Consider the following 15,643-nt stretch of genomic DNA (forward strand, 5'->3'; position numbering starts at 1 on the left):
CTACTTTGTGTGCGACGTGGCCAATCGAGAAGAAGTTTATAACCAAGCCAAGGTGATACGAGAAAAGGTAAGACAGTGACTCAGGTCCTCGTGACGAGGTGTCGTATCCGCCCGTCCTCTGTAACAGTCTCGTGGAAGTTGGTCCTGCCCAGCCAGTAACTTCGGCAGCTCGGTGAAAGCCGACTCTTCGCTTGAGATGTCTGGGTAAGATAAGGGAACGCTGGCATGGCAAACTGGCAGAGGCCCGTGAAATTGGGAACGCAGGCAGAAATGTAAGCGGATGAGCCTTTCACGGGGGGGGGGCGTGGAGGTCTCACGGGTGGTCCGTGTCTTGTTTGTATCACGGCAGGTCGGGGACGTGACGATCCTGGTGAACAACGCTGCAGTTGTGCATGGGAAGAGCTTAATGGATAGCGACGATGATGCCCTGCTGAAGTCTCAGCACATCAACACAATGGGACAGTTCTGGGTAGGTGGAAAGTGTGTGTGTGTGTGTGTGTGTGTGTGTGTGTGTGTGTGGTGGGGGGAGAGGGTCAGAAGGTCAGAACAGCATTAAAAAGGAGGCAGGGAGAGATAGAAGAGAAGCCCTAATTGCCCGGTGTTTCTCCTGGGCATCCCGGACAGAGAAAGTGAGGGAAATTCCAGATTGCAGGCTTGCTGCGAAAGCACCTGGAACATCATAGTCATTGTCTCGGCCTCCGACAAACTTGCGGCGTGTGGAGGTTTCTGGTTTGACTTGAGATCAAACGGCCGTATCGCAGGAGAAGGGTTGTGGGTGTCTGCATGAGAAATGGAAACCTGGCCTGTGGTCACGCCATTCCTGATGGGAGCGTTTTTCCCCGTCTGCATACCTTCGGAAGAAGTGCATTCACCTTCTTTTTCTCGCCTTTTTTTTCTCCTCTTTTGTCCTATTTCTCCCAGACTACAAAGGCCTTCTTGCCGCGCATGCTGGAGTTGCAGAACGGCCACGTGGTCTGTGTGAACTCCATCCTTTCTCTGTCGCCCATACCCGGCACCATAGACTACTGCACCTCCAAGGCCTCTTCTCTGGCCTTCATGGAGAGCCTGGCCCTGGGCTTGCTGGACTGTCCTGGAGTTGGCTGCACCACGGTTCTCCCCTTCCACACCAACACGGAGATGTTCCAGGGCATGAGAGTGAGGTGTGCTTCCACAGGGCCCCACCCTGCTGGTTCCACAGCCCAGGGTTTTCTCTTAACCCCTCAAACCCCAAACTCATTGTACAGCTATCACTCTTGAAGTATATTGTTTAGTAATTACTGTGATTTATTCAGTAACTACATTGATACATAAGTAATACAATAGGTATGCAGTCCCAGTGTGGAGGATTGAGGTTCTTGGACCCACTAGAGGGTCATTGAAGCATAACGGGTTTTGGCGTAAACTCCATTTGGTGTGCTGTAGGTTTCCCAGACTCTTTCCACCCCTCAAGCCAGAGATGGTTGCTCAGAGGACAGTGGATGCAGTGAGGACCGGCACAGCTTTCATCTATCTCCCATGGACCATGCACATTCTGGTTATTCTCAAAAGGTGAGTTCTCCGTCACGGTGACAACACTATGAAAACAGCACGACTTTGTTACTTTAAGAAATGTTTGGCGTACTTTTGGTCAATCTCCTTTCTCCCCCATTTTTCTTCCTCAAAGCAGCATCTTGCCCCAGCATGCTCTAGAGGAGATCCATAAGTTCTCAGGAGCCTACACGTGCATGCACACTTTCAAGGGACGGACATAAGAACACGCACAACGTGAAGAGAGATTCCCGGGTAATGCTGAAGCTGGTCTGTGTTCCATACCTGCGCGCTTGGCACCACTGTTGACAAAGGAAAGTCCACGAAAGACGGAGACTGGCGTCCTTACTGCGCTTCGCTGTTACCCAGATGGGAGCACAGATAGAGAAATGAAGCGACACACTGCTGCACATAGGGTTGGGGCAGCAAGACTGACCTCTGGTCAGCTCTTACACCCAACGTGTGTTTCTGAACTGTTCACCCATGCTGAACACAGATGGGTCAAAAAAGAAAAAAGAAAAAAACTGACACGGCTTCACGGCCACCACTGTTCTGCTTTTGTAATCAACCTTTTTTTTTTTAATATTAGTCTGTTTTTAATGAACTAATGAAATTGTAAGTTCCATGTTTGAATAAAGGGAAATGTTTGGATCCAATTGGTTTTTTCGTGCCGGGAGAATGTGCAGTTATGGAAAGAATGGGCAGAGATTCCTGATGGGTGAGGAAATCCGGTCATGCTGAGTTTACACTGTCGCGAGATTGGGTGGACAGGTCCTCACCCAGTGTTACGTAGCTCCTTCCAGACACAACTTCAGTGTGTGTGAACGTGTGAATGCACGTGTCCATGCATGTGCATGCGTATATGAGCATACATGTATGTCTGTGTGTGTGTGTGTGTGTTTTGTGAGTGAAAGAGGACCACACCACCCTACTGTGAGGTGGATAGCGAAGGTCTCCACAGAGCATGTGCAGGAGGAAAGGGCAACATCACACTGACCTGCCCCTACACCACGTGGGCCCAGTCACACCATCAAGCGCCACATACTTCTCTTACTGCTCCAAAAGACTCCCCTTAAACCAGGCATGAACTGTCACCCTGCTTCATCCCAGGACAAACTTTAATTTGGCCTAAAGCCTCAAGAGAGTTCATGGAGAACACAAAGTTCAGACGGATCTTTGTTTCAGTTTCAGTAAAACCATGCAGTCCTTCCCCTTCGCTGAAAGGTTTGCATTCTCCCTCTGTCCAAAGGGCTTAAGGGGTGGGGGTGGGGGGGAGGACGTCTGTGCTTAGAGGTTGTTTTATGATACACTGTAAATATTTAACCAGAAATCCATCTGCTTTAGCTGTCCTTAGTGTCTGTGTTCTGCAACGCAGCATCACATTGGGAGCAGTGAAGCAAGCTTAACGCACGAGAAAGGAGAGAGTGCAATTCATGGACGATGGCTCTGGGGCCGAATGCGCACCAACAACAAAAATGTTCAGATTTGCTCAGTAGTTACGCAGGATAACACTGAGAAGGAACAGAAACAATGGTCTGGAGAGCAATCCGATGTAATATGGTTTGGAATTCCAGATTGGCATCGCTGTGGTTTGATGACAAAATCTCTAAAACTCCAAGCGAGACAACAAAGAGGTTTAACCCTAATACATCAAAGATGATATACTTCTGAAATATATTATATCCAGAATTCCGGTCTGAGAAGTTTTGTTGAAGCCAGTTGACACAGGTACATTCCAATAGCTGTGCACTGTTTACAGTTTTCAGTGACAATGCCATTGCTATTAAGCCAAATCAGTCAGTCTGAGAAATACTGTGGACTTATTTAGGGGCTTGGCACCCGAGGATGATAAATTGTCGAGAATTAAATTATTTTATTTGCCGTTGAGATGGCGTCTAGCCTGGAGCGATACAGGCCAAGACAGATGAGAAAAGATACCATGACAGGAAAAAAGTTGATTTGTGAAACCACTAATCGAGTGTACAGCAGGGTGCCAGACCTGTATGCCAAGCACACAACTGCTCCCAGTAAAAAAAATAAATAACACGAGGAATACCAGCCGTGAAGCACGAAGGTCTCGACCAAAGAGCTTCCGTCTAGCTCCTGAGCCAAGTTCCTGAGGTGTGGCAGCACCAGGGGCCAGTCTTTGCTGGAGAAGGGCCAAGGGGCGACGGGGGGGGGGGTTACAGAGCAGACGCCCCAGTGGTCACCACAGATCTGATACACTGGAAAGGTCACCACGGAAACCGGGAGGGTGAAGGGAAGAGAGGATGCCGAGGGCCGAGCTGAACCAGGACGTCGGTGCAGAGAGGACAGGTGGCGCTAGCGAGCAAAGGGCACAGTGTGAGACTTCAGTTGTCCAATAAGCACACAAAGAGGGGTGCAAACTTTGCATGAATGCCATAAGTGTAGGAGTACAAGATTAGACTAGATACAGAGTTCTGAGGTAGTCAAGATCCTCCAGAAATGTTGAGCAACTACTCTTTACATCTCAATGGCAGTTACATGACATTACGATGAAATTCAGCTGTGAACCTTGCTTATATCACAGCCAGTGATGGAACATATAACACAAGGACAGACAGTAGGTATTTCTCCCAAACAACTAGAATTTTTGTATTTTTATCCTAAGCCTTTATTCTCAGAATGTATCCTTTGCCTGCAGTCTTGCATCATTGGTTATGCCCTGACACAGCTCAAGAAGGGTGCCACCATTTTTGGTTTCAAGCAGAAACCAGTTTGCTTCACGCTGCAGGTCTGAACTCGATGAAAACCAAGATAAAAGCGGGGAAGTGACCGAGCCCTGGCAGCCAGACAGGCACGTGAACATTGCGTTGAATCGCAGAAAGCCGCAAACACCTTCCATGGCGATTACGACAATGCCGCTGTGTTGTGATCAGAATTTGACCCACGCTGCAGACATGGGGGGGGGGGGGGGTGCGAAGGAAAAAATGATGGGGAATGTGCTTGGCTCAGGGAAATAGGAGCCTCTTTATGGGGACTGTTTCCCATTGGACCAGAGCGGCCTGTTTCGAAAGCAAGGGGGAGAAGCGCTCGGAGTTGGTGGTGGGTCATGAAGTTACAGAGCGCCGCACATATGTGCTGGAGGCAGAGGGCTGGGTCTACTGTCCCCAAAGGCAGGTTCAGTGCAGGGTTAGCCAAATATGGGATAAATCATGACAGATACAGAAACAGAAAGAAACTGAAAGAGAGGGGAAGAGACAGAGAGAGAAAGAGAGAGAGAGAGAGAGAGAGACTCACCCGGTACTGTGTGCCTGTGGCTTGAAGGCCCGGACACAGGTGCAGGGCAGCGAGTGAGTCATGAAATATCGTACATTTGGTTTACCCATAAAATTCAGCTTGAATAGTGTTGAATATAGTGTTGAATAATCTTTTAGGAGCTAAACGACCCATTAGATCGTAACCTGACTTGGACTGTTTTCCAAAAATGGAAAACACAGACTCTTACAGCACTGAAACAGGCAGTTATTCAAAGGGAAACACTTCCTTAAGGCTCTCAGTAGCTCTGCCACAACGAGCATAATGATGAGTGTGTAACCTGCAGTGCGTTACCTAGTGATGAGTGTCTAAACCATAGCATGGTTTCCATTTCCCTGGTCTCCACCATCCACGCAAAAAGGGGTTTGGGAGAGTCTTACAGTGGAAAGCCTTGCGGATATGTGGTATATGCCTGGAAGCTGCTGTAATCCATTCTTCTGCTGTTCTCCACCCCACCCCCCTCTTTGTATAATCCCACAGATACTATGACTCTATAATTCCAGGCTGGGGAATGGCGAGAGCTTAGCAGGGAAGCTGAAAAGTCTCTTTATTTTGTAAACCATCTAAAAGGCAATGTTAGGGTTGGAAAACTCTGGGAAGGACATAAATCATGTGTCAAAACGTGGGATTGGGACGCTCCAGCGTTAAACATACATAGTGCAAGTGCAGCGCTACTTGGTGAAATGGTCTGTGTTTACACTGCTAAGGCCCATCGACGATGCTCATTCATTTATATACATTAATGGCCTGTTTCACTGAGTCCACCAAGAATGTATAATTAATCGCTACCGACACACTGCAACTGTAAAAGTCATCGTTACCTTCAAACTTAGCCTGTGGTCAGTAGTGAATCTGAGCCATGTCCGCTGGCGTCAAGAGCCCCTCGATTAGCATTGGTGCCATTTTGGCGAGCATTCATCCATCATTTAGGAGCTCGTATGACAAAGCGCAATGCGCTGACCCTTGGCGAGGTCTTCGATCTCCACGCCTCAGCTACCATGTCAGCTAAGAATTATGGGCAACCGGAGCTGGAGGTCAAGGGTTCTGCTCATCGAGTGTGTTCACAGCAAGCCTAGATATCCGACACTTTTTCTGAGTCTGGTAAGTCTTTGCTTTGTTTTCAAAGAGTTTTATTCCTCAAGGGCCTCGCTCTCCCCTTACTGGAATAAGGACCCTCAGTTGACAAGGAAAGTTTTTATATTAAAATTCTTCTGCGTTAGCCAGGAACACAAGTGGCTTTTGGCAAACAGCACACCCAGTGGAATTTTTAACAATTATGTTTGACATGTAATTCTCAGATAACTCTGATGTTGATCTGATATTCCAGAAACAGAAACATCTATATTTACAATGAAATAGCCACTGAAATGAGTAGAAAGCCTTAGAGAAACCGAAAGTATTTTGAGATGTTGAATTTTACTATGAAATCTGGTTCTAGGGGTGAAATAAAATGAAAACTGAAAATGTAAGCTCAGATGGATTAGTGTATGCACTTTTTTTTGCTAATACTTCCTTTCTGTTGGTCTGTACCATAAAGACCCTGGCTTATCAACAGTTTCTGCTGAAGGCCATTTCAGAGTGCCACCATTAATTTCCTCTCCCGCTATTTTGCTTCTCATTAGAGTTAGATTCTGAAATCTTTATCATAGCAACAGATCAACGCCATGGCAACAACAGAGATGTAGAAATCACACCTCGTTCTAGACACATAGTTGGTGTGGAATTGCATAATGAACATACAGTCAGGACAGGCCAGCTCACTCGCAAAAACTACCCATGCACCAGGCCATGGCTTTTCCAGGCCACACCTCTGACAAGCCACACTTCTGATAGGCCATGCCTCCAATAGGCCACGCTTCTCCCAGCCTAGCCATCACACCACAGCTTCCTCTGCTGCAGAAACACTTCAAGAACTTGGGAGTGGCAAATTCAAATCTTTGCGAGTGCTTCATCATGCAAATATAAAAACTTGATGGGCCTCTACTGAATTGCTCACATCCTCTGCAACTTGGCTGGAGGCAGTCACAGGGCGTGGAAAAGATGGCTTCATCTTATCCAGGATGGATGCGACACACAAGGTGAGTAAGGATATGTAGTTTACTGCTTCTGTATCTTCCTGAGGGTGCTTCTAAAGCTCGCCGAACAGCATATGCAAGAGCATCTGGCTCAAATCGCCTTCACAAGGTGGACCGTTTCAGACGTGTCATTCACGATCCGGGCCAAGTCCTCATGCACCAGGCTGTAGCAGCGTCGCCCCAGAGGTACCTTGCCCTAATTACAGCTGCTGTGACACAAGGTAAAACCGTTAGTGGGTCGCAAAAAGGGTACTAGTTGTTCCTAATGCCCAGAGTGAGCAAAGGAAACAGCTTTAGGGGCTCACATGCTCTTTAAACACGCCGGACTCCTCACGGACGAGAGAGCGACCAGATGTCTTCAGAAGCCTCATTAGTTAATGCCAACAGAGGTCCTTCAGAGGAGACTAAGTGAGCTCCCTTTTTGTGACCTGTTGCACTGCGTTCACTCCCATTGGATTTATGGGGCTGTCTGATGTGAGGGCCCATGGGAAACTAAATCAGAAACATCACAGAGGTCTCCATGACAACTCGCCAGAGTTTATCAATAAATCTGTCAGATTAGTCATCGTTAATCTTTCAGAGTAAACTGCTGAGCTGGACATTTTTAATAAATATCTGTCTAGCAAATTAATCACTTGGTGGCAGAAAACCTTTCTCTGATGCCCCTAAACTTTAAACTGGCTGGAAGAGTTCATCTCAACACAAATGGACAGAGGATTTACAGCATACAGGATAATTCACCTTACAAACAGACCACAGGGCTCGACTCTGTGGCAGTTATGATGGGAAGTATCTTTTCAAGGCGTGCACAGAGGGGGAAGGACGTAAACTCCTCCAGCAACGCATTAGCCAGTGGCGAACATACGGCTCACGCTAGGACATGCCACAGGAATACAGATTTTTACACAGGTCCTGGAGCCCATTGTCTTAACTACGTTTACAATAAAACCACCAGCGCATGGCACGGAAGGACCTCATGATGTGATACCATGACTCTCGGAGCTGTGGAACGAAAGGTTAAAGGCCACATGTATAAAACAGAAACAGAAGGTCCATAGAGGTGTCGAGGCCCATTTGCCTCGAGTCAGAAGAGTGCAGGTCACGGCTTCCTTCGTGGCGCAGCTTGGTTCGCTTAGCGGCTTTGCCCGCGCTCAAGCCAGGCTTAAAATAAACCCGGGAGTGCCTGGGAGTGTCTCTCATCGGCGTGTCAGTGAGTGCGGCCCAAAACTAACAAGAGCTGGGCAGACGTCGAGCTTAAGGGACGAAGTCACGCATTACATAGTCTGCAACGCCTTTGTTTTCACATACATGCTTCAAGTTCACTTGTGCACAGTAGGCTTAGTGAATGCTTTGCTGCTTAGGTGACACACATACACACACACATACACACACACACACACACACACACACACAGCACCAGGGAAGCCTCACAGAAGTCGAAAAGAGCAATTGATGGTTGAACACCTGGGAGGAAGAGGTCAGCCGTAAAGGCAGAGGTTCCCGTTCAATGTAGTAATTAGCCTGAGAAGTGACAAATGACCAAACGACCTGTGTAAGCAGTGCACCGCTGTTCCCAGAACTGTACCAGAGACAACCGCTGCTCCCAGAACTGCAGCAGGCAAAACTACCACTGCTCCCAGAACTGTACCAACTACCATTACTGCCAACACAGTTCTCATCACAGCAACATATTATCTAGACCAAGATTTTGTTATTATCTCTTAACTCGAAATGAAATAATGTGGTGAACTCATTGTATTCGGCAGATCTATGCTCAGATCTATTTTTCTAACAGAAATAAGACCACAAAGAAATAAGTAAACAAAATCCAAGGGATTAAGGAAAAAGGGCACATATCTATTAAAAATGTACACAGCCACTACGCTTGACTCATCGGACAAATGAATGGCATGCCTGCTTGAAATTCGTAATGTTCCTGTCATCACTCGGTAATAGGGGTGAAAATGAAATTTGGAGAAACACCGTTCCGTAATTTTATAGTGTGGGGACTTCCGATTGCATTAGCCCAGCGCAATGTCCCTGAATTTACAAGCCCTTTTAATGACAGGAAATTACTTCAGGAAGGTGAAGAATTGTGTGCTAAGAGAGGCTTATCAAGGCCTAAGCCCAGGCACGCAGTTGAAACTGAACTCAAAGCGTTCTGGGGTGAAATAAATGGCATGCGCATGCTTGTAAGGGCTAATTTTGTGGCAGCTGGTATTTCAATCTTCGCGAGTGTCTTCAGGGGTCACCGCGCATGAGTTCAACTTCATGACGTGTGTCTCATTCCCTCAAGTGTCATGGTGTAGCCAGTTCATGCACGGGGGCCGGGCCGGGCTGGACTGAGCCCAACAGGGATGGAGCGCAGCCTTGGAGTCCCCACATCTGGCTCATATCTGCACCTTGCAACCAGTAGATTTTCTTTGGGCCCCATGGCTTCTAGTAGCTTCACAAAGGCTTGATTGTTTAGGAGTTGCCGGGTTTTCCTTCTTCCGGCCACATTGGCGCCGGCAGACCCAGCTGGGGCTGCTTTTCCCGGCCACAGCCAGGGACCCACCAGGAGCGGAGACGGGGAGGAGCCCGATGGATGCCCCTTCTTTAGCAGCTAAACAGAGATCTGAAGGCGTCCAAGTTTTTCCCTGTTAAACACACAGTATGAGTGGTCTACATGTAAAAGAAGTTTGACATTTGGATGATCAAAACCCACGTGAATTACGGAGTGAAGCAGCTCTCTCTCAGAGGAATTTTTGTCCAGTTGTTTTCCACTTGCAGCTCTCTCATGCAAACTTGTTCTCTGTCGAGCATATGGCCTGAACCACAACCATGAGCCTGGCAGCCAGGTTCAGTTTCAGGTCAAGCTTTTAGCTTGACAATAGACCAGCCAGTCTTCAACGGGAGTAGGACAGACAGCTCCCTCACGTGGCTCGCTCACACACACACACACACACACACACACACACACACACACACACATACACACACGGGACTTTGCTTAGTGGTCTTTCCTATTTCAGCCATCCCAGCAGAAATCTGAGCATTCTTTATCTTCAGCACTCTTTGCTGGATTCAGCTAGCTGTGTTGTCTACACATACCTGATTTTATTGCTCACATTTATGTCTTATAGAGAAAATGCCTAATGAATTCACAAAATGTAATGCATTTTGCACAGTCAAACAAAATGATTGAATGTGATTTGTAATTTTTTATTTTGTTTTTATTTGTTTTCTTATTTCATTCTTTTACATTCAGAGGGACAAAAAAGCAAGACATTTGAATATAAGTACAGTAGCTCTTTGTTCTTAGATAACTGTAGATATGCCTTCAGAAAAAAAAAAAGTCACAATGTAATACCGTTGTTCTTATCTGTGTGGTTCTTCAGTACGCATGAGCGTTTGCGTCTGAGAGAGTGAAAGTCCTGGAATGTCCCGGCAGAGGGACACATCTCCTGCACATTCTGCGTGTGAACTCTGGCTGAACTCGCTGGTTCCTGTTTCAGGCACGCTCTGACCACCTCCCCCGTGACCTGGCTCACGACTCAGCAGTTCACCAGGAGGTCCTGTGCTCAGACGCACTGCTCGCATCGACCCCTGCCACTACTTCCAGACCCCAGACCCCTGCCAACTCTCCCCCACTCACACTCCAATGTGCCTGTCTGCTGGACGCCGTCCGGGAAGGAGAAATCCGTCTTTGTCGAGGCCGTTCAAGTACAGATGCACAAACGCATAACAAATTGTTTCACATTCCAGACCCACTGCGTTAACACAAACTCAAGCTGAGTCTATGAAAAACATCACAGCAGGTTCAACAAAGGCTTTGGTGTCATCCAGAGTGCAACATTTGCATACATGTCCTGATTTAGTTCAGCTCGGCAGTCACGGCAACGCCAACAGATTTCAAAGCTCTGACTAACACTCAAAAAGACAACAAAAGAACGAAAAAAACGGCTTAAGCCTAAAAGAAAAAGCCCACATCATTTGCACAGACCAAAAATGTGATGTTGGAGACTGTTAGAACTGTTTTAATCAACATCTCGGGCTAATATTGCACAAAGCAAAGGCGGTTAAAGAGGTTTATGAATATTTTATTACGTAGCAGGGTGTTTAAAACACTTTGAAGGATACCCCACAGAAAGTCCCCAAACACCACTGCTGACTGCTTATGTAGTTTCCCCTTGCAGAAGTTGCAGGAGGTTTCTCGCAGCACGCACACATCATTTCTCTCGTCTTTCGGATTCATTACTATCATCTCCACGGTCTGATGCTGTTACAAGAATAATACGGGCTCGCATATGATGGAATAAGCTATTATACATTCAGAGAGGAATCTGACTTCTCATACAGGCCATTAAGATAAGAATGGCAATCTCTGAGCACCCATTATGAAAAAAGAAAGCAACCCCGTTGGACAGCCTCTTCTGCTCATGCACAACTCAAACATACTCAAATGGCTACAAGATAACCGGCGAAACATGCTCAAATGATAACAGATGCCTTCAGTGTTGATCTGTGTCAACTCTCAAAACAAATATATGTCTAGTCATTTTAATACTCTCTGAAAAGCTTAGTGCAGGTGGCTTAGCCAATCTTTTAAAGTGGGAATCAAATCAGATTTTTCAGAACCCATACTGAAGTTAGAGAGGGCCCAAACGTAAAAAAAACTGCATCTGCCAAGTCTCGGAAAGCCCGCCTGTCAATCAAAGGCTGCACGCAGCGCGGGAGGGAACACCGTACGTTTTAAAGCTGTAGTTCTCTAGTTAAAATTGAGTCTCTGTCATGTTAAACCGGTGATCCTGTGTGCCTGATTAGTCCTCCTCACATTATCTCCCACCCACAACTCACTATTACTGTGCCGCTCCTGACATAATGGGATGGACCTCTTAGCCAATCAAAAGCCCCCCGCTGGGGCTGGCTGCACATTGGCCTGGCGTGAGCAATGGCCGACGGTCTCCTATGCGTCTGAGTCTGATGAATCTAGCCATCTCGTTCTCCATATGGCTATCATCTCCGAAAAGCTGCTGCTCAGGTGCCAGAAATGTCAATTTTTGTTGCTATTCATAGAAAAGAGTTAGATAATGGGGTGATGTGTCATATTCACTCAGAAAGTTTGCATTCGGAACATTTCATTGAGTTATTCCCTAGGAGCCCCAAGGACAAGCTCTGGTGCGTGCTGGACTTTTGATTGTAGGGTCTTATGTAAGCCCACCAAACCTCCCCCAACCCCCTTCCCAAAATGTGGGGTTGTTACTTGCCCTCGGAGAGGTGCAATCCCAGTCTCTCCATGACCTGACCTTCTCAGGGCAGACTCCCCCTCCTGCCCCAGCATTGGCCTGCAGCAAGTAGGTTTGTGTTTCAGGCCTCTGGAGTGGGGGTGGGTGGGCTCCTTGCCAGGGTCAAAGGTCCCCCCCCCCCTTCCATGGACCACACGGCCATGCTCACCCACTCAGCGAGAGAAAGACCTGAACTTGGGATGACCTCGCCAAGCGTCGTCCCCGGTGGGTTCATCTGTGGGGCACCGGTCCCCCGCCTCGTCCCGGAAAGCTCGGAACATTCTCCTTTTTTTCTGTCTTCTGCTGTTCTGCAGTTCCACTCACGCTGATAGGGGCTGAGTGTAAGGCTCTCCTCTCACCTAACCTTATCACCGCGTTAGCACTCCCTACGTCTGACAGGAAGATGACAGTTCTTTCAAGTTTATGGCACCCCCACCACACCGAGCACCGCCTCTAGCGGCCCCCTGGCTCCCGGCTCCTGGATCGGGGCTTCAGGCTGTGAGGGATGTATAAAAACTGGCTTATTGTTTTCTTGTCTGTGTGGTTATGCAAGGAAATAAATGCACAAAAAGAAGAGAAAATCTGAAATAGATATAGAGAGAGAGATCTCGAAAGAGTGAGAGAGAGAGAGAGAGAGTGAGAGAGAGAGAGAGAGTGAGAGTGAGAGAGAGAGAGAGTGAGAGAGAGAGAGAGAGAGAGAGAGAGAGAGTGAGAGTGAGAGAGAGAGAGAGTGAGAGATTGAGAGAGAGAGAGAGTGAGAGAGAGAGAGAGAGAGAGAGAGAGAGAGAGAGAGACTGTGACTCATAAGGCACTTGAAGCTCATTAAAGAGAATGGGCCGGATAGTGGCTGTGAAGTGGAGAGTTAACCAGAAAGGAAATTCTTCCACTTTTAACTCAGTCCACTCTGCATGAGGTTTGAATTACTGGGTTGCCGAGCTCAGAGGGCTGGGTCATCCTCAAATGAGACATGAGAGAGGGATCAGGAAAATAATAACTGTAACATTCCTGAAATGGAAAATTGGAGTTCTGCAAAAGCTGAGGATAAACTAGAGATCAGGCTTCCAGAATCCTTTGGTGCCTAGTCTCCTTAGTCATGCACACATGGACCGTTAGTAGTGTGTCTCTGTGCCAAGGACCACTTCAGCCTGAGCCTACAGGAAATGGGTCATGCTTTTGGTGTACTTTTTACAGGTTTGGGTGTGCTCCTTCCATTTACAGATGACCTTTGGGTTTTCAGCACGCTATTTGCCTTTACTGTCTGCTCAAGCTTTCTGTGTGCTCCATGTGTTTGAGGGTGCTCTGTACGGTCTTCTTTGGGATTCTTTAGGGTTCTGGTGTACTCATTTTGTTTTTGTATGAGCGCATCCAGAGTTTGTATGCACCCTGTGGGTTTTGACGTGCTTTATTGCATTTCAATGTGTTCTTTAGTGGTTTTGATGTGCTCTTTAGGGTTTTCTTGGGCCCTTTTAGAGTTTTGGTATGCACTTTAGGGGACTAGTATGCTCTTTAGAGTAGTTAGTGTGCGTTTTAAGGTTTTTGCATTCTCTTTAGTGTTCATTAGGTTTCTGGTGTCTTCTTTGGGATTTGGGTGGTTTTTAGGGACTGAGTGTACTTTTTAGTGTATGTTTAACTTTTAGAGTTAGAAAACTCTTAGTTTTGAGGTTCTTTAGGGTTTTGACATTTTTAGGGTTGAGAAAGTTTTTGGTTTGCCATTTGGATTTTAGTTTGCTTGTTTGCATTTTGGTGTGTTTTGTAGGGTTTGTGTGCTCTATAGGGTTGTGGTGTGTTCTTTAGGGTTTCAGTGTGCTCTTTAAGGTTGTGGTGTGTTCTTTAAGGTTTCTGTGTGCTCTTTAGGGTTGTGGTGTGTTCTTTAAGGTTTCTGTGTGCTCTTTAGGGTTTTGGTGTGTTCTTTAGGGTTTCTGGGTGTTCTTTAGGGTTTCATTGTGTTCTTTTGTGTGGTTTAGGAGAAGAGCGCTCTTAGGTTTCAGTGTGCTCTGTAGAGTTTCTGGCTGCTCTGTAGGGTTTCAGTGTTCTCTGTAGGGTTTCTGGCTGCTCTGTAGAGTTTCAGTGTGTTCTATAAGGTTTCAGTGTTCTCTGTAGGGTTTCTGGCTGCTCTGTAGGGTTTCTGGCTGCTCTGTAGGGTTTCAGTGTGCTCTGTAGGGTTTCTGGCTGCTCTGTAGAGTTTCAGTGTGTTCTATAAGGTTTCAGTGTTCTCTGTAGGGTTTCTGGCTGCTCTGTAGGGTTTCTGGCTGCTCTGTAGGGTTTCAGTGTGTTCTATAAGGTTTCAGTGTGCTCTGTAGAGTTTCTGGCTGCTCTGTAGGGTTTCAGTGTTCTCTGTAGAGTTTCTGGCTGCTCTGTAGAGTTTCAGTGTTCTCTGTAGGGTTTCTGGCTGCTCTGTAGAGTTTCTGGCTGCTCTGTAGGGTTTCTGGCTGCTCTGTAGGGTTTCAGTGTGTTCTATAAGGTTTCAGTGTGCTCTGTAGGGTTTCAGTGTGTTCTATAAGGTTTCAGTGTGCTCTGTAGGGTTTCTGGCTGCTCTGTAGGGTTTCAGTGTGTTCTATAAGGTTTCAGTGTGCTCTGTAGAGTTTCTGGCTGCTCTGTAGGGTTTCAGTGTTCTCTGTAGAGTTTCTGGCTGCTCTGTAGAGTTTCAGTGTTCTCTGTAGGGTTTCTGGCTGCTCTGTAGGGTTTCAGTGTTCTCTGTAGGGTTTCTGGCTGCTCTGAAGGGTTTCAGTGTTCTCTGTAGGGTTTCTGGCTGCTCTGTAGGGTTTCAGTGTGTTCTATAAGGTTTCAGTGTTCTCTGTAGGGTTTCTGGCTGCTCTGTAGGGTTTCTGGCTGCTCTGTAGGGTTTCAGTGTGCTCTGTAGGGTTTCTGGCTGCTCTGTAGAGTTTCAGTGTGTTCTATAAGGTTTCAGTGTTCTCTGTAGGGTTTCTGGCTGCTCTGTAGGGTTTCTGGCTGCTCTGTAGGGTTTCAGTGTGCTCTGTAGGGTTTCTGGCTGCTCTGTAGAGTTTCTGGCTGCTCTGTAGGGTTTCAGTGTGTTCTATAAGGTTTCAGTGTGCTCTGTAGAGTTTCTGGCTGCTCTGTAGGGTTTCAGTGTTCTCTGTAGAGTTTCTGGCTGCTCTGTAGAGTTTCAGTGTTCTCTGTAGGGTTTCTGGCTGCTCTGTAGAGTTTCAGTGTTCTCTGTAGGGTTTCTGGCTGCTCTGTAGGGTTTCAGTGTTCTCTGTAGGGTTTCTGGCTGCTCTGAAGGGTTTCAGTGTTCTCTGTAGGGTTTCTGGCTGCTCTGTAGGGTTTCAGTGTGTTCTATAAGGTTTCAGTGTGCTCTGTAGGGTTTCAGTGTGTTCAATAAGGTTTCTGGCTGCTCTGTAGAGTTTCAGTGTGTTCTATAAGGTTTCAGTGTTCTCTGTAGGGTTTCTGGCTGCTCTGTAGGGTTCCAGTGTGTTCTATAAGGTTTCAGTGTGCTCTATAGAGTTTCTGGCTGCTCTGTAGGGTTTCAGTGTTCTC

The 15,643-nt window shown here is 47.0% G+C and overlaps 1 protein-coding gene across 1 annotated transcript in view; it reads left to right on the forward strand.

Moving 5' to 3' along the window:
* Positions 1 to 2,183, forward strand: part of dhrs3b (dehydrogenase/reductase (SDR family) member 3b) — a 9,677-nt gene extending 7,494 nt beyond the window's left edge. Inside the window, exons 2-6 of the mRNA XM_027023919.3 lie at positions 1 to 67; positions 350 to 469; positions 922 to 1,160; positions 1,423 to 1,548; positions 1,667 to 2,183. The exon at positions 1 to 67 is cut by the window's left edge and continues 77 nt beyond it. Of these exons, the coding sequence (XP_026879720.1) occupies positions 1 to 67; positions 350 to 469; positions 922 to 1,160; positions 1,423 to 1,548; positions 1,667 to 1,751 (637 nt within the window). The 3' untranslated portion in view covers positions 1,752 to 2,183. The remainder of the gene's footprint in view (positions 68 to 349; positions 470 to 921; positions 1,161 to 1,422; positions 1,549 to 1,666) is intronic.
* Positions 2,184 to 15,643: the final 13,460 nt, after the last annotated feature.

This window comes from Electrophorus electricus, chromosome 22 (genome assembly GCF_041902795.1).
Source record: "Electrophorus electricus isolate QZ-2024a chromosome 22, ASM4190279v1, whole genome shotgun sequence".
Taxonomy (NCBI): Eukaryota; Metazoa; Chordata; class Actinopteri; order Gymnotiformes; family Gymnotidae; genus Electrophorus; species Electrophorus electricus.